The following is a 23,277-nucleotide window of genomic DNA, read 5'->3' as shown; positions in this document are numbered from 1 at the left end:
GTGAAACGTGAGATATATTTAACATAAAAAAAAAAAAAAAAGGAAAAAAAAGAAGCCAATATTTTATTATGCAGAAAACGATATATACATATTGTACATGTTTTACAATGTCGCCAAAAAAAACATGGATGCTTCACTCTCAAAAGAATCAACTTGCTGCCTAGAATAGAACCACATGTCAAAAAAAAAATACAATTTCCTCATCAGCTCTATCTACCTGCATCGTTTTTCAAAGCTCTAAACTACTTCAAATATATGACACCACAGAGCCAAAAAAAAAACTCCATATCGTAATCGAACCACTTGAGTAGTTTTTTTAACTTCATGTATTTAAACAGCGCCGGAATAGGCTAATGTTATTGATTTGTACTTACCATGCACGGAGATGAATGACTGCTCGTTGCGCATAGAGGGCAGCTACATCAGAGGGAGGTACGCCCCTCCATGTCCTTTCCTCAGGATAAGGGGTCCTGCGTTTTCCGGGACCTTGTCCAGTTCCCTGTTGGATGCTTCGACTATGTCATCAAATCCAGTGGCTGACACAGCCAGATGTTGTTTTAACCTGATGTCTCTTGTCCGCCTCAGCAAGCATCTGAATGATCTACCGAGATACTTTGCCCAATCTGCCGGTAGGCCTCCTCCAGTGAGCCACACCGAGAACTGGGACTGGTCTCCGCGGGCTTGCATCTCGGACCGATAGAATCTTGCAAGTTCAACTAGCATTGATGGCTGGAGAGGTAATACAGCGACAAACTCAGCTACAAACTGTTCGGTGAGCTCGGGGTTGAGCATCTGCTCCCAGAGAACCAGAGCCCACTCGCTAGGCTGGTTGAGGCCGTAAGCTTCAGCAACTATTAAGGCCTCTTGAAACCGAGATTGTTCTACTAATATTCTCCGTGCATTAGTTTCGGAAAGATTGAGCCATTTTGTGTCTGGCATTCGTATCTGCAGCGACACAAGTGATGCCTGAGCACAAGATTTGCGAGTTTTGTTGCCAGCATCAATGGATGAGTGCACTTCTGCAGCCTCAATGAAATAATGCATGGATTCAAGGAGCTCTTCGTTTTGATCCTTGTCGTAACGAAGAAACCACTGTTGAGATAATTGTTTTGCACGTAACTCCAGAAGCGCAGCGGTTTCGTGCTTCATGTCAAAGTGATTATAGACCTGCAGGAGAAGTAGAGAATGTGTCTTACCCAGAGGATGGTCCAAACGTTAATTTCGATTCATAAAGGAACAGGGTAGAGCACAAACCATAGCAAATGCATCGAGATCGCTTGGGTTAAATTGCTTGAGTGATGTCAGAACAGCCATTCGAAATCCCCTAACCGCCTCAGCAGTTCCACTGTTGACATCAGCAGCTGCTGAAAATTTTTGAAGGAGGATATCCAGTTGGCCATTCTCGATTAGTATCCCAAGTATGAAATTAAGAGCATGGAAGTTTCCAACTCCTGTTATCAAGCGCGCAAGACACGAGAAATCACCCTCCCAGACATAAGCTTCTACCCTGGTTGCAGCAAGAGCTACGAGCACATCCACACCATCAAGGCATGCTGACAACTTATAGAAGTGATGGGATAGAATGAGAAGCTCAACCTGCATCAGTTTGTGAAGTAACTAAGTCATAGTCTAAAACAGAACGGATGAAACGACAATTGAGGATAGTTGCATTTGAAGGGAATCCCCGTTCACATTTAGATTAAGTAGAGCAGAAATGTATATACAGGGATCATGGTGATTTTGAATATCATTACTTGAAGAATATTTCACCACGACCTTAACCTTATTGGAGGAGAATAAAAGTTACCTCGCACGCATGGGGTATTTCTTGCCCTGTGATTACTAGTCTCATTAATGCATGGCCAATTTCTGAATCAGAAGGACAAAGCTCAGCCCATTTTAGGAAGTCCGAAATTCTCCATAGCAGTGGAGCAGGTCCTTCATCCTTCTGAAAATCCATATAACCCCCACGGTGTGCTGCTAATAGACCCTGAAAGATTTCAATAGAAATGACATTATTAGATCTCAAGAATAATACTAATACATTGCTGAACCTGTAGGCTACGCAGATTCAATTTCAATGAGTAAAGAATTTGCAGCTCATTTCATATATGTGATATATGATTGTCATGTGTTAACCAGAAAACGGATGCTTTTGCATTGTAAAACTGAAAAAGACAAGCAACCACTGCAGTTTCTCATCTCAATATCATACAAATATTATACAGCAATTTTTATTTTTTATTTTTAAAAAAAAGCATTATTACACAAGCATCAGATTCACCTTTAGAAATGATTCGGCGAGAATTTGGGCAATACTAGCAGCTGGCATTGAGTGTGTTTGAACTAAAAGATGAGCTTCCTCAAAAGACTCTTGCGCTTTGAGAGATAGCAATTGCAGCAGCTCTATTGGCTGTTTGTCGAATGCCTCTGAAAATGTTAAACCAAGCACATTTGCAGCTTTAACAACAGAGATTATCCTCCTGCATAGGCCACGTCCACTACCCTCCTTAAGAAGACTTGGGAAACTCTCCAGGGTCTATGTAATGCAATTGAAAATTAAAATGAAACTTTTAGTTAGCACTATGATATAGGAAACACACAGAAAAAGGCTTGAAGCAAGAACAAGAGATAAAAACATGAATATCATAAAGCACCTATATGACCTAAATCCGAATATCATGAGACAAATAAAATATCAAGCCAACACCGCAGATCTAACTTAGCAGAAGTTGCATTGGGATGCAGAAGTCACAACGTTCTTTCATACCAGAGGGGGGGGAAAATTGACAATCACTAATGCCTGAGTGAATTTGCAGGCAAGCTGAAATGACTGTAAATTTCCAATAATAATCAAATAGTAACACACAGTTATTACCTGCAGGGGATCAATCACTTGCTGCTCAGTCAGAAGATTGCATGACTGCATAACAGAGGATACATCATCGTCCAGCATTGACATTGACACCTTCATGCTTGAAGTTGAATGAGCAGCAAGCTTCAAAGCCGCATCAACAATAAAAAATTCAGATGGCATGTTGTCTGGAGAAAGTTTATTCTGCAGTTGTCTAGCAGCTGTTATGTGTCCAAAGTCTAACAGTGAAAGAACAGCTCTATTGAGCTCAGCAGGTCCAACTCTTTCCTCCCACCTCGATAACGAGGCATCAATTTTTGAACTTTCATCAACTAAATGTGTCTCATCTCTAGGGTTGAGAGGTATAGATTCAGAGTCATACTTTTTGTCTCCTGAATCAAACAAAGGTTTTCTTGATGCAAAGCCTTTTGCTCTCCTTTTTGTCTTTAAGCCGCCGTCGCCAGTTTGAGTCATCCTAACATGAGGCTGACCATTTTCTCTATCATTTCTCTCAGAAGATTTGAGCCTAAGTCCATTCATATGATTATCCATTTTTGCAACAATGCTTGCCGTACGGTCCATTAAATCAGAACTCTTGCCAGCTCCAGGCTCCCGGGCAGATGAAATTAATGAATTCACATCACCTTCATTCTTTACCAGAGCTTCTGATTCCACAGCTAAGAGCCACACTCTAGTTTCAATTTCGCGTAGAAGGTGTGGTGGATAAACCCTGCAGATATCATTCATGTTTAGTACCACAATCATTCAGTAGAAAGAAAGATTAAGAAAATATTTACTGGGAGACACAGGGATAAAAAAAATATTAATTAAAAAACGAAATCTCACGGGTTTGACAAAGTTGTCATTCCACTCAACCACTGCAGAGCAAGTAGCAAAATCTCATGAAGTTCTTTTGCTGAAATATCTTTTTCCACAGCTTCAGCATGTTTTAAGAAGAATTGTCCTGCCTACATACACACAGAGGAGCACAGCACATTCAGCTAATGATTGGCTTACTCAAATAGAGATACATAGAATGCAGGTGCTGGCAGCCACATAAACCTGTCCTACAAACACCTTTTCCAACAACTGATCTTACTCCACCCCATCGAAGACAAAAATTAAATAAGAAGAAAGAAAAATGAAAAAGTGAAAGAGTCGCAACAAAATAAAAAGATAGATACCCCACAATGAAGGATTATGTGATGTTAGCCATTCCTTTAACCTCAGTTGTGAAATAACCTTACCTGCAATGCTGGGAAGGAATATCTGATGAAAAGTGTCTGGCAGTGGCTCCACAAAGCAACCCTCTCTTCTGGGATATCCCAAAGAAATTCCTTCCACTCTGCAACCATGGCTTCCGCCTAACAATTGCAGAGAAACGCATGAACATTTATTTGAATAAATTATAAATGAGATATTCATGAGATCTTCTTGCATTTACAAATGGAAGACAAAAGATTAAAAATCATGTTACCTGCATTTCAGTTACATGATTGGCTGCAGATTTCCAACGTGATTCACCACTGGCCTCCAACTTCTTTGCCCAACAGCGTGCTTGTTCCCAATACCCATTCTTTTCCAATGCAGATAGAAGTGAAGCATCATCAAACGTTTCATTTCCAAGGAGGGGGCATTCATCACCCCTCATAGAGGGTTCAGCCATATCTATTTTCCAAGACAATTGGCCATATCGTGCTGCAATAGACCCTCCATCACCAAAGTCGGTAGCAGCAAGGAGCCTTAGCAAGCATCTTTTCTCGTATGGAGATGGGCAAGTTAAAAGAATGGCATCAGCAGCTTTGACAGCAGTCGAAGTTGTCCACGATGTCCCAACTTTCCCTTCTCTTTCCCAATTAGGTAGTGTAAGAGGAGACTCTTCCTTAATTATGGTTGAAAATAATCCAAGATGTGCTGAAGCCTCTGAGAGGAGCATGTGTGAGAAAGCCTAGGGAAGAATAATAAATCAATAAAGCAAATGGTCCAGCTGAACATTGATGGAGAAAATTGAAGTACTGCAATGTAGTATATAGTAACTTAGGTTCTTTTCTTTATATTAGGAAAGAATAGCTCAGATGATTTGGTAATGACAATCACTTAAAAGTTAAAAGGTATTCAAAAGAACAAGAGAACAAGAGGAAACAAAATAAAAAACTGTCACATTTTACATTTCTTGATCAGGCATTATAAAACAAGACTAGATTTTTGTACTGATTCTACTTCCTGAAATATAGTACAACAATTTTCCAGCTGAGACATTCTACTTATACTGATAAACTGTGTTGTACACTAACTAACCTGAAGAGCACGGATGAAAGGTAACAGTGAGCATGACGGTAGAAATATTTCAAAAGCTTTTAGCAGAGGAAGGAACAGGTGCTGCTCACAGAGGACAGCCACCATTCTTGACAGAGTGTTAGCCATGCTATTAGGGTCAGTCCAAAACTTGGCATCTTTATCACCTATTTTATCACTTCCCTCTTCATGAAGAAAACGTTGAGTATTAGAAAAAGTGGAGCTTTTAGAACTTATAGAATCTGCGGATGTCAAAGTATCCAGTGGAACAGGTTCCTGAAGGCGCCTACGCTTCGCGTTTTTCCTATTATAACGAAATGTTATGGTTCTAGCGCCAGGAGAAAGGGCGTTGGTAGCCTCAACAGCAGCTCCAACATTTTTTGAAATTTGAGATGCAATGTCATTAACTTTGATGGCAGAAGTCTCCCTGACAAGACATGAAAATTTGCATTATATTCTCGAAATTAAAGAAAGCAATCAAGTGACAGAATAAGACTTGGAAAGGTTCAAAATTATGATATGGAAAGATCCATGAGACTGATTTAGGGAAATACTTAAAGCAAAAAAGAAAATCATTTTAAAGCATGGAAACCTTGCTGCAGTAATTTCCAGCCAAACTGTCAGGCAGGACAATGGAGAGACATCAGGAAAGCAAGAAGCAACCATAGCCAGAATCGACCAGCTTAAGTTCTTTGCTTTCAGGAGAAGAGCCTCTCCAGGTCTTTCATTTCTTTCACATCCCGCTATAATTTCAAATAATTCCACAGGCATGCAAAGATTCTCATTTGACAGATAAATTTTGTCCTTTTCTCCAGTATCCATATTCATTGGTGCAGTTTTTTTCCTGGACTGCATGCTTCGCAAAACTGTTGTAATGTGAGATTTTAAACAGGGGTCACTGAACTCCTTTGATGCCTGATACATGGCAGACAAGGTAAATATGGAATTGCATCAGCTACTATCATTTAAAAGGAAAAGGACAAAGTAGTCAACCGCAGGGTTTATTTGTTCTGCACTACATACATTCTAGGATATGAAGCTTACCAGTTGCATTACTGTTTCAAAAGTATATTTCCCAATTTGAACTTCGGACAAAAAGCCAACCTGTTTAAAGGTTGGTAACATAAATGACGTTACCTTAGCCACCAAAAAGACATTAATCAACAGATCAAGTATAACGATACAGAATAAATAGCATACCCAGTCGTTGTCCCTTGCTAATACAGCAAGATATTTAGTGCTTAAAGGAATGTTATGTATCTGACAAAAGGCTGTGACCAATTGCCAGTGCTGGCTTGTGGCTTTCTGTTGAGACCTTAACTCAGCTCCATCTCCATTTCCACTTGACAACCAAGACCCACAGGTCATGCTATTGGATGGCAATGGAAGACTTGCCTTTTCCAAGTGCTGAAGAACAAGCAATAAAGCTCGTGACGGTTGATTCAAAACACTATTGTTTCGGTCACCTTTCTGCGTTATGCTACTAGAATATTTATGAAGATAATCATCTGCCAGTGCTCTAGCTATAGATTCTGTTACGTCTACTTCAACAGGCGGCTGAAGAAAAGCAGGGCTCGTAGGAGATTGTTGCATATACTGATTGTTCTCGGCAGACTTGTAGAAAGAAGATATTCTTTTCAAGGCAGCAATATCCATTCGGAGAGTACTAGCAGATAAACCACATAGTTCCAAAAGAAAAGCGCATGAAGCCACTAATACAGAGTCATCAAAATGCTGAATAGCAAGGGGTATAACCTGAACAACAGAAGGCAGACAGAGGTGAGGGCCAGATTGACACCAGAACAAGAGGGTACACCAGATAATTATCCGAGTTCTTATACTGGTTTTACTTTGAATGCTTAACCAGACACTTATGTTGAGAGAATATGAAGGTTATACGAAAGTAAAACAAAGGATTTTTCCTGGGGAGGAAATAAAAATATGCAGCTACATTTCAACATAGCACCTCCTCATGGATTCCCTCTATCATAACGCTATGGCATTATTGTAGTTAGATCTATCGAGCTGGTTTTCTATATGCATTAGAACTCTAGTTCCTCCACAAATCTAATTACAAAATGACAAAATGCACTTATTACATCCTTTCCAGCCTCCAGGTGAAAAAACATACTTGCACAATCAATCTTTGGAATAAAGACTAAGGCAACTTTAAAAAACCTGTATGCACTATCCAGATTACATTGACATATCAACCATTAAGGGGCCGATTGAGAGGGAGGGAACGCCAGATAGTGATATATGGTCAGAAAGTTACATCTCTAATCATCTACAACCACCTCGGTTTCAGCGATTTCTACCATGACTTCTAGATTAGATACAACTCCATGAACAACAAGATTTCTACAGAGATGACTAACATGCTTACAGTATTAGCATAAAGCCATAAGCATTCTTTTTATCTAGAGTTTAGCATATTTAATCATTATTTCATGTTCCATCAGAGCTTAAACAATAAACATGCAGAAAATCTCAGTTGGTTTTCAGGTTCATCTTATCGATGATAACTTCCTTTGCTATGCATGATGACTTAATTCTTACAGATGAAAGAAGAGACTCTTCACTCTCAGTTATTGGTGAAAGAAGGATCTGCACATCCGATTGTATATTTGTTTGCCCAGTTGATAGAGATTCAGGTTGATCCCAATGCTTATTATCAGATTTCAATTTATGGACCCTTGCTGAAAGGAGATGATTTAAAGCAGCTAATGCACGCCCACGATGCAAATGGTGTTCAAGTCCAACATCAGCTCCCTGAAGACAGAGCAAAATACAATATTGCACGATATTAGATGGAAGAAACAGGAGCAATATGATTGAGAGAAAACTTGTGCTATGGATTCATGACGTTCCAATATTTGGATATGAATTTTACTAGGTGTATTTTGAAAAATGGACTATCTCAAGCATCTCAAAATTGGAGTTTCCAGTATGCATGACTGGATTTTCAAGAAACATAGATCAATTACCTCTAAAGAAGATGAATAGAGTTCCTCTTCTATATGTCTCTGGATGACAGCTTCCCAGGATGTGGCACTAATCTGAGCATGACCACTTGAATTTACAACATAATAGATGTCTCTTAGAAGAGAAAGTTCTTCAGTCTCTGAATCAGCCAATGATTGCCAACCAACTGGGCCCTGCTCAGAAAATAAATAAATAAATAAAAATGTAAAAGAAGAAGAGAATTGAAGTAGACAATTTGAACTCCCGATTCATGATATGTCAATATCTAATATAAGTAGCTAACCAGTGCAGTGTCAGAATAACCTGCACATAAAGCTGAACCAATCTCCGCACTGCCTTAGGGAACCAGCATGGAATCATCTGAAGAATTGAAGTATCTCGTAGGGAAGAGAAGAATACTCCTTCTCTCCAGTTCAAGTAGTCTAACAACTCAGAATATCCTGACACTATACCAAAGAAGAGAGTTATCAAGGGAAGAGAATATGGAATGATATTCAATGGTGCAATATCTCACAGGCAAAGGGTAGAGAACAAGTTGAAGAACTCACTTTTTGTCTTGAGATTACGGCAAGTCGGATCTTGACCAAAACATGCTGCTACAAGGGTGTTCCATAATGTAGGGAACCGATGAAGGGCTGGTCTAAGGTTCTCCAAGGTGCATTGAGCAGAGCTACAGTGTCTTTTTACACTGCCACTACTGAGGCATTCTTGTAGAGGAGCAGGAGCAAACATCAATGTGGCTAAAGCAGCCATTTCCCCTGCTCCTTCTGCAATGTCATCAACAGCATGGACGATGTCATCCATCTCCACAGTAAGTTTATTACCTGGAACTGAATTTAGAGCAGCAACCGCACGAGCATTCGAAAATGATGCATCATATTCTTTTCCTTTAACCCTCATTAAGAGCAAGCACTTAACCCACTCATTATCACCCTGAAAATACAATCAGTATGAATCAATATCCTCAAGTTGCTTGATGTGTCATTACCCTATCACAAAAATTTCAAAATAAAATCCGAGAAATATACAAAATAAATTTGCACAGATCCCATCAAGGGCATAACTTGAAAGAGAAAATGTTATGTAACAGCCACGACCTACTTATTGGCTGATATTTTGCATGTCTAAGAAGCAAACTATATTATGTAACATCTAAGACCACTACATGCATCTCTTAACCAGAGAACCCAAACTGAATTGTAAACAAATAATAAGTGTTGAACTTACTGCTGCATCCAATAAAAAGGAAAGGGAACTATGGTCAATAGCCAGTTTGTGAGTGTCAAGATAAATGTCCAGAAGGTATAGTAAGTTATACTGGGCGCAGAAATGTACAACAACTTTATGTAGAGACTGCATTGCATCTGGATCAATAGATGCATCACCAATAACCAGTAACTCAGATGAACCATCATTTGCTCCATCCAGGAAAGAAGTGTCATGTAAATCACTCATAAAACCTGATCGGGCCAGCAAAGGTACAATATCTGATACTCGGTCCCAGTAATCCACCAAAAAGATTAATTTGTTTGCAAGCTGCTGCTCCATAAGCCTCCTTAACCACACAGAAGATGACCTGTTTGTAGGAAACCTGAAAAGTCTGATGTTTTGCACATTCATGCATACAGTGTCCAAGTCTTCAAGGAAACTTGAGTATTTGTTGAATTCAGGGGGCTCCTGACCATACTCAATGGATGAAGCTGGACGTATATCATCCAAGCTTATGCTAAGGCTTCCAGGAGAGAGTGCATATGGTGGAACTACCTCTAGTAGCTTTGAAACTTCTAACCAGTCATTATGGCATACATGATACTCAACTTGAGATTCCCACAACACATTAACACCCATAAGAAGAGGTTGGTCCAGAAGTATCTGCACAGGAAGAAAACATGCTAAAACTGAACAGCAGTTTCCTGTAGGAATGTTTTCTATCTATTATTGATAACAGAACAAAAATACAGAAAATCTACATAGTTTGACCCTTGGAATCATGAATAACATTTGCATCTGCATTCTCAATCACATACTTACAAAATGGAATCACAAATTCACAAAAATGAGACTCACTAAGAAATAAAATCAATTCAAGATATGACGCATGTTTTATGCATATTTCTTACGACAAACCAAGTTGGGAGGAAAAGAAAACAAAACCTCCAATGACACAAACAGAAATAGCTAAGTCTAGGAGGAATAAAGAGCCACCGGCCATGTCAGATAGTGGATTGCTACTTTGAATCGGCACATTCAGAAGTCTGAATAAATACTAGCATGGCATGCATAATATATCCTACAAAATTAAATTTAAACTATTTAATCTATGTGGTTCTTTCCTAAGAATTTTAAAGACAAGTTTTCTGTTATATCCATCGAGTAAAGACATTATACCATCATCAAGATCGTCTGTGGCGGTTCTTTCATTTTCCAATGCAAACAAAAGACATTCTTTAGGAGTTTCTAAACATTTCTTCCTATCTAAGAAGGAAGAAAGGTTTTTATGCTGAATAATCTGTTAGATGCATCAGTTATGACTTAGACAAGTACACATCTCCAACCAACTCCACAAGATTCTTTGAGAATATATAAATTTAACATAACCATGTCTTTATCAATGCAAAATCAAGAATGTTCTGCAACATTAATTGCAGGAAGCTTATGGTCACCATTTATAAACTGTGCCAACTAAGAAAAATATACACCGGAACACACAATTATATACAGTAGCTGGATCTTAATCAAGACAAAAAGAAATTAATGGTATAATTAGCCATGATAAAATATTTTGAAAATTGCATCATCTTACTTACACGGTCAACAACTCTTTGATCCCAGGCATCCGACCAAGCTGCAGCAGCAGCCCAATAAGCAGCATGGCTGGTGTCATCATCTACTTCAGCAGCGATAGAATGTTTGTCAATGGTCGTCCATGAACCCAAAACAACTCCATCAATCTCTCCACATGAAATGACAGGATTGTCAAATAGTGGGTGCAATAGGTGCAAACTTATCTCCCCAAGTGGTTCTTCATTAGATATTCTATTAAGCCCCTTTCTCCTGGTCGCTAGTGTACTGAAGAAACTATTGCAAGGATACACCCTCTTTGGGTGGGGGGGGGGAGGGAATAAATTAGTGTTAGCTCATTACAAATTTACTGCCAAAAATAACATCATCCCAGAGCATAAATGCATAAAACCAATCTCTTCATGAAAACGCAATAAGAAATCCCCATTGAAAAATGGCATAAAATGGTGTAGACATGCAAACTAACCCACTACTAGTCAAGCCAAGGTGTTAGCTTTCTTTTCAGGAAAATACTGTAATAAGGCTTCTTTTTGTTTGATTTAATAATTAATTCTGAATTCTACACAAACATTAGGCATTATTCTCGGATTCAAGATCTTGGAAAGTTATATTTCATACAACGAAGTCACATACCTCTACTAATGATAACATTTCCAATATCTTTAACTCCTGTGGCCCAAGGTATGCATATCTTTTCATCTCTTCTGCAACTAGCACCCGCAGAGATCTTCTGACAGTTCCAAAAACTAACTGTTTCAAGGTTGTTTCAACATCCTCCCCAAGCTTTTGCAATGTTGTTGTACCAAGCCCAATCTCACCCTATCCATTGCAACTTGAAAATAATAAGGACGCATGTGACACATTATTTCAACTTTAATATTGGATCAACTAACCTTTACAAATAAATCATATGCAATCGCTCTTCCAGCAATCCGGACATCATTAAAGGTATCACGAGTTTCTGTGTCAGGTAACAAATTGTTCACATGATGTAGATGCAATCTAAGCACGGCAAGAGGAAGACGGCCAGAAAGCAATGCATCATTCACAACCGTTTTAATGTCCATATTATCCAACTCCCAACGTGCTATCATATCTTTTGGATTCTCTATTCTAGAAGTTCTTTTTACATATGTGCTTCCTTCAGAAACTAGGATCTTATCAAAGTTCTGAAAATCTTGGAAATCAGCACCAACTGTATCCACAGGCATCAGAGCAAGGTTCTCTTCATTACTCAATTCAGTTCCAGAGGTAGAAGCTGCAGTTCCACGTTGATCTGATCTAATCAGCGATGAAGTATCTTCCAGAACAGCTGGATTCTTGTATTCATCCTCCAATCGACCAGTACCAACCGTGTTCACCAACCCAGCATTAACCATCTACAACACAAGAAGAGTAGTCATTTATCATTATTCTCTACATTAAAACAAGCAAAACATTAAGAACTTACCAATACTTGTCCTGGTCGTCTGAATTTTTCATTCAACTGCTGCTGCAAACTCCGAATAACCACCAAATATCGTGCTGCTTCAGCAAGGGTTCTTGAAGTTCCCTCTTCATCATGCTCTTTTTCAGTCAACACCAATAGAGGATAAGGGTCGTCATTACTGCTAACCTCCAATGGCTTCTCAGACACTTTCTTATGATGCAATAAGCCATATTTACGTATGACCCTAGTTGCGTAATCGGTGGCCAATGCTAGAAGCCTGCATTACAGTCACTGAAACCTAGTTATGGAAATATATCAAATAAAATTTGTTTGAGCACATTAAATGTGATAATCTTATCTACTAGCTGCATCTATGCAGGTGGTGCCAAAAAGGGGAATTTGATTAGAATCGGCTAGCATAATGGCACAACATTGAAAGAAGTCAAGAACCATATGATCACTAGAGGACTTTATGCAAAGATGAAGCAGTTCGCCGACCCCTCCCCTCACTCAGACCATATGCAACAGATTTAGCTTTTATTATGAGTTCTCTGAGCAAACATATATGCTGCATCAAACAAACTCACCATTGTGGAACATGCATTTTTTATTTGAAACTATAATTATGGAAGTGCCTTTAAAGAGGTGTCAGATATCTGTGGCGGCTATAAGCTCATTAACTAATAGTTAACATCTGATTAGGTTGTGATTTGTGCGTCTTAAACTTAGATGAGGCACTTTGGTGCTACTGGAGAAAAACTTGACCAGTTATACTTCATTCAGGTCAATGGTTCAGCCTTGACACCTCAGCCTTGACACCTAAAGGTGATACTTATAAGGTTGATGGCTTCTATATTGCAGTAATGGAGATCCAAGTAGGAAAAGCAACCTCATTCAAGCTTGAACTGCCTCAGTCTGAAGTTCAAGACATAAGTTTACAATATGGAGTATATTTTTAAATATTACATGAACTATCATATATGGAACCCTTATTACTAATTAATGCAAGCTTAAATCATATGCCACAAATATTTCACATATGTAAGATACTGCAGCTGATAAATCAGAAGTACATCATACCTTGATGCAGCAGAAACCTCACTATCGTTGCTTACTTTATTGAACATCAGATAAAAAGCTGCAAAGAGCAACCTCAAGATGCCTTCCACTGCCATGTCAACCCTCATAAGCACTTCCAGAGAGCTGGTTGTTAAATTTAGAAGCAAAATTTCAGATTCTCTATCATAGCACTTCATCCTTTTTCACGAGTTATCAAACTATACCTAGATTATAAAACGTAATGCATCCATTCAGGAATACCAGTGATGTGCAATTCTCACACTCACAGTAACTTCAGTTTTTTCGTAATTTTCACATCACCTGTTATTATCATACTGATAAAAATCAAGTAAAAGAAGCCACAGAAACATGTAACCTTACTTCTTAATTTCATCAAATTCAAGGTAAGCCAAAGCCAACTGCAAGTGACGGATCCGAGAAATCCCCAATACCCAGCCTGTAATATTTGAGTAACAGCTGTTAGAAATATTGTTCTGTACTATGACTTCCCTCATTAACGAAGAAATCCAAGTAAACTTCTTATCACATCCACGATCACATATGACTCCTAACTAAGACGAGTATTACAAAAAGTGGAATAGGCAAAACCAAAGCTTAAATGTGATGATAACACATTCAACTTTTCATCATTACCTTAGTACACAATCGTAATAAATAAATAAGATAATGGATACATTACCAAGTTGTCAAAGATAATTTCAACACAAGCAATTGGATATAGTAAGAGATTCAGAAACATGTAATGTAGAAGACTTTGATAACTCTTTGCATCTAGAAGAAGCAGCAGCAAAAGTTCTAGCTAATTACGAAAAGTTACATATTACATCAAGGTCTCCTAGTATCAAAAATCATGTCCGCCCTGTCACTTATATAAGAAAAGGGAAAGTGCTAATGCACACATATATAGTAATAACATGAAGAAAATGTGAGCATCAAACTGCCTTGATCTACTATGACATACTCCCCGGAAACAGAAATAACTTATCCCTCGAAATCAAAAGTTAAATTGGGCTCTAAGGATGATAAAAGGGGCTGATCTGAAAATACAAAGCATTTGTGGACATCCCAAAGAGCGAACTAGAGAAGCCATTACAAGAGAGAGAAAGAGTTCTAAATACTTTTGAGGATATTCTTACCATTTTCCATGCATAACTTTTCTGCAACTTCAAGGCCTTCATATAAAAGAACTCGATCCAAAACCTCCACTTTCCATGGTGAGAAGGGTTTTTTAGTTCTACCTGTTCCCATAAGATCACCTGCCCCATACATTATGCTACTAGAACAATTTGGTATATGATATCCAATTGCCTCAACAGGAAAGAAATTTGGGGTAGCTGAAATCGAGGGAAGAACAACCGCGAGACCTCTTCTGGTCAACAAATATAAGCACCCATTGAAATTGCAGCCAACAGCTTCATTAGAAGAGGTCTCCCCAGTAGGCATGACATAATTTATATCATCATTCACAACAAAATCTAATTGTAGATTGGTATGCACAACTTGACATTGTCTCTTCTCATAACTATATCTCTTAGTAAGGCGAGTAACTCCAAATTGAGAACAACAGATAACATCATCTTCACTGCATCCAAAAGGGGGTATAAAAGCTTTCCTTATAAGGCAAGATGGAAAATCAGAAAGCATTAGCTTATTCTCGTTCAACATATGGGTTGCATTAGAAAAGGTCATGAGATACGAGCCATTGGTACCCTTTGAATCCTTTATATGACTATTTTCGTTTATAAGATTCTCTTTACCAATGAAATGAGAATATCTACCATAACCTGCTAATCTACTAATACCATGAGCCTTTGATGTATTAGAAAGTACCCGTTGGTATCCAATCTCAGCACCCCCTACCTCCCAACCCATTAAAAGTCCAAGATCTGAATAGTATTGATAAGGGAGGACGTCTTCAAATGAAAATTGGTCTTCGAGGACATGGTTATCAGTAGGTACGGCATAGATTACACCAGATTCATCCATCACACCTAACAATAAGGAATGAGGAAATACAAAGAGCCTTTTAAACTTTCTTCTGATGGTAAGACTACCAATATGGTGCCAAGAGCCAGGTCCATTTCTCCTAAAAGCATCAAGAGATGCTATATACTCACCAGTCATTGCACCATACAATGAGATTGTGCCAGATGTACTGAGACAAATAAGAAATCTATCAGAAAACCTGAAGTCTATCCACTCAAATGGACCTGTATCAAGTTTTTCATCAAGTTTTGCTGAGTATAGCCACTGTATTCCCCAGCTCACAGTTCTGGCCACTGAAACCAGATTTTTTGTGTAGTTTCCATCATTTAAATTGCCAGTATCAACAGCTGAATAACTAGTATTGGATAGAGCGAAGCCAACTAACCGATGCAAATTGTTAGAGAAAACTTTGGTGCACTTATACGGACCATTAGTGACACCACTTTTCAAGCTAGATACACTATCCCCTGCAACTGACGTGACAGGTGAACTAAGATCTGTATCTGATCTATTGGTAGTGCATCCCATGATTGGCATGCTGGGATTTGTTTGATTACATGGTGCTGTATCACCAAGAGACACGGGGTCGGAGAATGGTGATTCCTGGTCATATATCCTAAAAGAAACAACTACATCATTCGGAAATAATGGCATCTTTGGGTACCTAGAATAAACGTAACCACCAGATGTTACTCTTTCAACTTCAGTCAAAAACGTTTGCATCCATATCTTTGGACTAGCTGACCGACCATCCCTAACAGGGGCTTCTGCATCAGAAGTCCTTTTCCCGGTGATCTTATCATGAGATTCTACTTCTTCATGAACCTCAATATCTGGAGATAAGGTTCTCGAGGGCCCCCACTCCATCCACTTCCCTTGCCCAACATCCCTTGCTTGCTCAGGTTTTATTACTCCACTAAATTTACCAAACTTAGAAAACGCATGTACAACTACCCCTTGTCTTCCAGAGACAAAAAGTAGCTCTTCGTATGAAGCCCCCTCGTGCTGATCAAATGTGTTCCCGCATAGACCCCATGCCACTGAATCTACATCAGATATAAAAGCACCGGTAGATTCTTGAATACTAACTCCTGAACCTGATGTGTAGCCAGTCTTTCCATCCAAATCTACAGTGCCAGAAGAGCCAGAGATACTTTCCCTTGGCTCTGATATACCAGGCTTACTTGATTCTAGTGGATCAGCAACTATTTCATCAGAAAAATGTTCAGAATCATTATTTCCTATACATCGACCTGGTGTATACAATAAATGAACACAACAAATAAACATTATTCTTTGGAAATGTAAGTGTTATGTCTTTAAGATCAACATCGAGTAAGTTTGGAAGTCACCTTTAACTAGGGGAAACCATAATGCCTCAGAATCATAAGAGAGTAACAACAACGACTTTCTCGTTGGAGATATAAAACCCTCACGAAAACTAGATGGGCTATATGGAAACTCTGAGGGACCCCATTTCCTCAACTGCAGTACTGGGAGACCATCCTCAGTAGGACGGGAATCAAGATCCATAGACTCCCTGCGTTGAAAATCAACCAACAAATTGATTAAAAGTTAAAACCATCCATTGACAGCTAAAGAACAAACCATAAAACTCTCAAATTGCATCATGCGAGTTAATATTGAGCTCCAGTACCAGAACTTCTTTCATTCATCATAAATTAACTTGAACTGGGCAATAAATTCAAGTTTAATCAATACACGAAACCAACACTTTATTATCGAAGTAAGAAAAATAAGTTCAATTTTCAGCTCAAACATTCAAAACTAATTCACAATTGTTTCCACAGCATCACTCCTTTCCAGCTACATAATAATACAATCTGCTCACAATCAAATCGCTGTTACTGGTAATTAAACCTATTCATCGAGCTCAAGCAAGAATCTGAGAAAAATAAATAGAAAAGAAATATGCATTAATCTGTATGAAACAGTAGCAGCTGGGGAGTAAACCTGATACGACGACGTTCTAGATGATCGGTTTCATCAGGGCAAATGTAGTCTTGATTTTTCTCTTCCAGTTTCTGAGATTGGAACAACGCAAATTCCCAAATTCGCAAATTTTGGGGGCACGATATTATTATTTATTATTATTATTTTGGGGGAAAAGAGCGACGAAGGAGAAAAAAGAAATTAAGGGGAAGCTCTAATATAGTACGACGTCGTTTCGAGATCGTCGTTAGAATCCAATTTAACCGTAGAGTGAAATTGACAACCAAATGTAAATTTATGATATTATATACAACCAAATGTAAATTTATGATATTATATACTAGTGCTAATTTTAAAGTTTGTGGAAAAAAAGTAATATTTCATGTAAGACATTACTCCCTCCGTCCGCGAATAAGAGTCCCGTTTTTCTATTTTAGTCCGTCCGCGAATAAGAGTCCCGTTTTTCTATTTTAGTCCGTCCGCGAATAAGAGTCTCGGTTCACTTTTACCATAAATGGTAATAGGGTCCCACCTTCCACTAACTCATTCTACTCACATTTCATTTAAAATTAATATATACAAATGGAATCCCTATTCCACTAACTTTTTTCCATCCACTTTTCATAACATTTCTCAAAACTCATGCCGCCTATGAATGGGACTCCTAATGGCGGACGGAGGGAGTATATTGGTAGTTGCTAATAAGCCTATAATAATTGGATAAAAACGCCCTTGTGATAGATTATCAAATAAGTTTACCCCATCAATATCAAATACTAGTGGGTAAAAACTACTACATGACGTTCTATTTCATACTTTTGTGAAGATGTGAATTCTTGATCAACAATATTTAGGTTTAATGGATTCGATTCCAAAATCTTCAAGACTAAAATGTTTTTATTGTGGGCCTTATCAATTGGGCCCAAAAATTAAACCACAATATCTAAGGAACTAATAGCCTAGTGTTAGAAAAATTTGAAAGCCCAACTCTACTTCATTCTGTTCATAAACGGACATTTAACACTACTAAATCAAATATATTATGAACAAAAGAAAAAAGTAGTAGTATATTTCAATGGGTTCATTAATATTTCAATAATTACAAATATACAATTGAATATGAATCGAATTATCTCACCTAACTTGTAAGTCCATGAATTTGGTCTGTAAAAGAGGCTATTTGTGGAGCCCAATAGAGGTGAGTTGCAAGGGAAAATCCAGGCATATGAGTTTGAGCTTAGAATCCAAAAAGCTCAACAATTTTGTATTTTAACATAAGCTACCACTATTATATTTTATTCCTTGCACATAGTACAAGACAAATACTACTACTAGGAGTATATTTTAGGGAGTATTTCCGTTTGTGTTTCTCCAAGAAATATTTAGTTTTACAGAACCATATCTTAAGGGTTTGCCACATTTATACTTAAATTAATTTACCAAAATATCCAAGACTTAAGGGAACAAGAGCACGTGAGGGGGTGTATTTTCAATGGTTCGGTTTGATTAGAGTAATGAAAATTTGAAAAAACTTCCAAAACAGCCATTGGATTATTATCACTAATATTTATATATAGAGAGATGCCACCACCACGTGGTCCCACGTGACCCGCACGTTCGTTAGCCTTTCTTATAGGCCTTGTTTTCATTTTCGCGCCCCAATTTTTCGTTTTGTATAAATATTTGTGACCCGTGACTTGGTCAACAGGATTAACCAATTCAAAATACTCCTATTATTACAAAGTTACAAAGTTACTCCCTCCGTCCACGATTAAGAGTCACATTTTTCTATTTCAATCCGTCTCCAATTAAGAGTCACACTTCATTTTACATAAATGGTAGTAGGTCCCACATTCCACTAACTCACTTCACTCACATTTTATTATAAAACCAATATAAAAAAATGGGTCCTACATTCCACTAACTTTTTCAACCAATTTTTCTTTACATTTCTTAAAATCCGTGTCCAGTCAAACTGTGACTGCTAATGGGGGACGGAGGGAGTAATAATCTTATTAAACAGGCGAAAAAAAAAGAATGTGTATAGTCTTAAAATATTACTACTAGAGGATAATGAATATCACTTTATTAGAATAAAAAGACTTTCTAAAATTAGAAAATGCATAATCTTATAAAACGGATTACTTGTAAATGAGTACGGGAGGAAATAGTAGAGATGTAAATGTAAAATTTGAATCCATGAAAACCATTTATGTAGTTATGCGCGAATTCCTAAGATCCCATTTGTTTTCACTTTTAGCTCCTTCTGCCATAAATAATTCTATTCCATTTTCGATATTAAAACTAAATTAGAAGTTTATCCTAACATTTTTATAAACTAAAATACTAGCTCTATAATAATTTATAGCACTATTATACTCCTGTTTTTATTAAGAGTCATATATTTTTGCTTTATAACAAGTGTCTTATTTTAAAAATTGAAAGTATAATCATAGCATATTTTAATTTTTTGTGTAAGTAGTTTATACATGCATTGTTCATGATGTTATAAAAAAATTTCTTATGGTAATAATTTGGCAGATGGGTAACATTAAGGATAGAATATATAACATCAGTTATTAGTTGTAAGTTTAATAGTACTAATTAGTTGTGAGTTTAATACTAGCATGGAATGGTAATAAACTGGGTGGCAAATTCTTAGTCATTCAAGTATTCAAAGGAAGAAAAATGGTAAACTAAAAAAATGAAATTACGGTGAGCGGGTCCCACATGCTGGCGTTCGCACGTGGGCGGATCCAGCGGAGCTAAAAGTCTTCAATAATTCCTGCTGCCCCACTTGCCCCATGCATTGCCCGTCGCAACTTGCCCATATACACCCGCTGCGGGCAGCAATGCTGACACGTGCGAAAGTGGGAAACAAAACATCTCAACCCGCTCATGTATCAACTCGACAATTGGATTTTTAAGACACCAATTACTGCTACCATAGTAGCAATTGTTTGTGAATTGTTAATTTTGGACCCAAACTTTTTTTTCACATTAATTTCAAAATCTTTTATTCTACTTTATCTGATTTTTGCTAAATTTAATATTAACATGGCCGCCTAAAAATTGAGGTGATCATGCGTATTGCTTATAAACGTTGTTATTCTCGAGAATAAATAAAATTAATTTGAATATGAGGGCAAAATAAGGCCAAAAATTCGTCCCCTTAATCATAATAGAGGTGGAACAGCATCGCCACAGCTACAAAAAATTGTGCGCCCAGTCAGTACACCCACAAAAAACGCTTCCACCACATCATCACAAAATAAATTAAGAAGAACAAAAACAACAATGTTTCTGGCGACTGCGGCGACTCACAATAGGTCGCCGTGGAACGTCCAACCGCATGTCAGCAATAGACCGCCGTGGGGGCTATATTGAGGACACTCTAACAAAATCGATGAAAGGAAAGTTGGTTGGTTATTAGACAAATTTTTGGATTGATTTACCAAAATCTGAGTTTGATATCTTTTGTAATTTACTCCCTCTGTCTCTGAATAAGAGTTACTAATTTCCATTTTGGTCCGTCCCCAATTAAGAGCAGCACTTCATTTTTATCATAAATAATAAGTAGGTCTCACATTCCACTAACTCATTTCACTCACATTTTATTATAAACCAATATAAAAAAGTGGGTCCCACATTCCACTAACTTTTTCAACCAACTTTTCTTTACATTTCTTAAAACCCGTGCCCGGTCAAAGTGTTACTCCTAATGGGGGACGAATGGAGTATATTACTAATTATGAATCTTAGTTTGCTCGTTTAATTAAATTTAGTTTGTTGTATACAGTCCATGCATCTATTACGTATGCAATTAAAGCATCTCCATCCATGCTCTTGCCAAAGATCGTGGATGTAGGCCCGAACCCACTTTTAATAATTTTTTACTCTCTGCCTTTCCCCAAGAGCACAACACTCACATCCACTTCCGCAAGAGCATGCTCAAGGTCCCACCATTCCATTATTTAATTTAAATACTTCAATTACTAAAAACATTTCTACAATATAAAAATACATTAAAAATACTCGAACTACTATTATAAATTAAAAATATATAAAAATTACATAATTAAATCCTAAAGAATAAAAATTACAAACATAAAATCCTAAAAAATAAAAATTACTACATACTTAAAATCCTAAAAAAATTTACATAATTAAAATCCTACAAATTAAAAATTACATAATTAAAGGCTAAAAATACCCCTATGGAAGACTAGTTCTCCATATCCCCAATGTTTGTCGGAGACCTCGTATCATTGCCCGCCGTGCTTCAAGTTGCTCGGGAGACATGTGAAACGTCTCGGCCATATTGAGTTGAGCCAAAAGGGTCCACGACGAGTTGGTGGAGAGTTGAGGTGGCACAAAGGGAGCGGGAGCGGCGCGACGTCGGTTGGTCGTCGCTTGTTTCCTTCCTTGCGGCCGGCGTTGAGAACTGTTCGGGCTGGCGTCGGGGCTACCCAAGTTAGCTGCGGCAAACTGGCTAGCCACCTCATCCTCGCCGGCGTCGGATAGGGATACCAACCTCGATCGTTTGCTGGAGGAGGATGGTACGCCTCCCTTATACTTCGGATGCACACGCACATCCTGCCAAGGGTTGAGGTAATTGAACGGTTTGTAATCTTGGGATTGGTAGGTAGCCATGGTGGCACTGACGATGTCGAGCTCGCTCCTGCCGCTCCCCACCGACCGCTCTTCCTGAAGGTAATACCCCTGGAACTTTTGGATTTCTTCGTTGGCTCTGAAGATGGCATTGCGCACCATACTCTCAATGAGCTCGATGGTTCCATCCGGTCAGTTTTCATTGTACCGGCAAGAGACGCGGAACCAAAACCTATCCCCGCTTTGGTTTGTGCCAACCTCCGGATCTTTGGAGATTGCCAAATAGGCTTTGAATAACTTATCCATCTCCCACGGAGTGTATGGGGTGCGGACGTGAGTGTCACCGACACGACACTAAACACGAACACTACGAGGAGTAGGAGTAGGAGGAGTTTGAGTGTCGTCGCTCCCTCCTGATCCTTGTTCAGGTGCCCACCCGTATCGCCCATCAGGGGCATTTTGGTCGTCCACTAGGTAAGGCCGGTAACCACACGGAATTTGAGAACCTTGGGTTTGAGGGGGGGCTGAGAATTGCGTTTCCGGACTAGGGAATGGTGTCGAGCCGAACCATTCGTGGTTCCAACTGCGGGAGTTGGAGGGGTGATCGCCGGAGCCAGATATTTTTTTTGTAAGAGTGAAAGATTGAGAATTGATGAGAAAATTAAGATGATAGAATTTAGATCAGAATTGTGTAGTGTGGTGGGAAATTTTTTGTGTGGAAATGAGGGTATTTATAGATGAAAATGTGAATTTTAGAGAAAAAAATTGAAAAATAAATTTAAATCGGTAAGAAAATGGATATCATTTATTGGGAAGTGGGAAAATATTTTTTTTATTTAAAAATGATTTTTAATTAAATTCAAATTTTTTTTAAAAAAATTAAAATGCCAACGGCTATGCCGTTGGCCAATCCTGTCGCGCCACGTCACCCTGCTCAGGGCATGGACGTGCTCGATGCATCGAGCAGTGCCATGCCGTCGGCAAGAGCACAGCGGCGGACAGCACAATGCCGCGCCAGTGGCACGGACGCCTTCCTCAGCAGCGATGTGGATGCTCTTATGTTTGTGAATTGTGACTTGAAATAGCTTATTTACGTGGAGTATCATCCAACATTAATTAGTTTAGAATAAAATACAAATATGTTACTCTTTACGGACGTGGTTGGTAGTTTTATTATTTTTAATAGCAGAAAAATATGAAGAATAATCTTGTCTTGAAGTAGCTCAGTCTAGGGCATCCACAACTACATTTCGGGCCAGAATTTAAATCTCTACCACATCAT

At 38.3% G+C, this 23,277-nt stretch overlaps 1 protein-coding gene across 2 annotated transcripts; it reads right to left on the bottom strand.

Moving 5' to 3' along the window:
• Positions 1 to 46: 46 nt before the first annotated feature.
• On the bottom strand, positions 47 to 17,542 carry LOC125213606 (spatacsin carboxy-terminus protein). 2 transcript variants are annotated; one of them, XM_048114247.2, is made up of 26 exons: positions 17,406 to 17,542; positions 16,784 to 16,971; positions 14,582 to 16,684; positions 13,806 to 13,881; positions 13,446 to 13,568; positions 12,387 to 12,642; positions 11,830 to 12,315; positions 11,570 to 11,755; positions 10,942 to 11,232; positions 9,362 to 10,006; positions 8,683 to 9,067; positions 8,438 to 8,580; positions 8,137 to 8,307; positions 7,709 to 7,921; positions 6,350 to 6,904; positions 6,194 to 6,253; positions 5,742 to 6,064; positions 5,153 to 5,576; positions 4,332 to 4,802; positions 4,102 to 4,218; positions 3,701 to 3,822; positions 2,879 to 3,584; positions 2,285 to 2,539; positions 1,808 to 1,990; positions 1,255 to 1,596; positions 47 to 1,167 (listed from the first exon to the last, which is right to left on the bottom strand). In XM_048114247.2, exons 2-26 carry the CDS (start codon positions 16,962 to 16,964, stop codon positions 418 to 420), a joined length of 9,567 nt encoding a protein of 3,188 aa, XP_047970204.1. In that variant the 5' UTR covers positions 16,965 to 16,971; positions 17,406 to 17,542; the 3' UTR covers positions 47 to 417. The 2 variants fall into 2 exon arrangements, with proteins under 2 accessions (XP_047970204.1, XP_047970206.1); XM_048114249.2 differs by having other exon boundaries at positions 14,582 to 16,636.
• Positions 17,543 to 23,277: the final 5,735 nt, after the last annotated feature.

Source organism: Salvia hispanica, chromosome 3, assembly GCF_029641045.1.
Source record: "Salvia hispanica isolate PSC_SH4W2 chromosome 3, Shi_PSC_v1, whole genome shotgun sequence".
Lineage (NCBI taxonomy): Eukaryota > Viridiplantae > Streptophyta > Magnoliopsida > Lamiales > Lamiaceae > Salvia > Salvia hispanica.
Note: the sequence above shows the minus strand (reverse complement) of the source record. Positions and strands in the feature narration are given on the sequence as shown.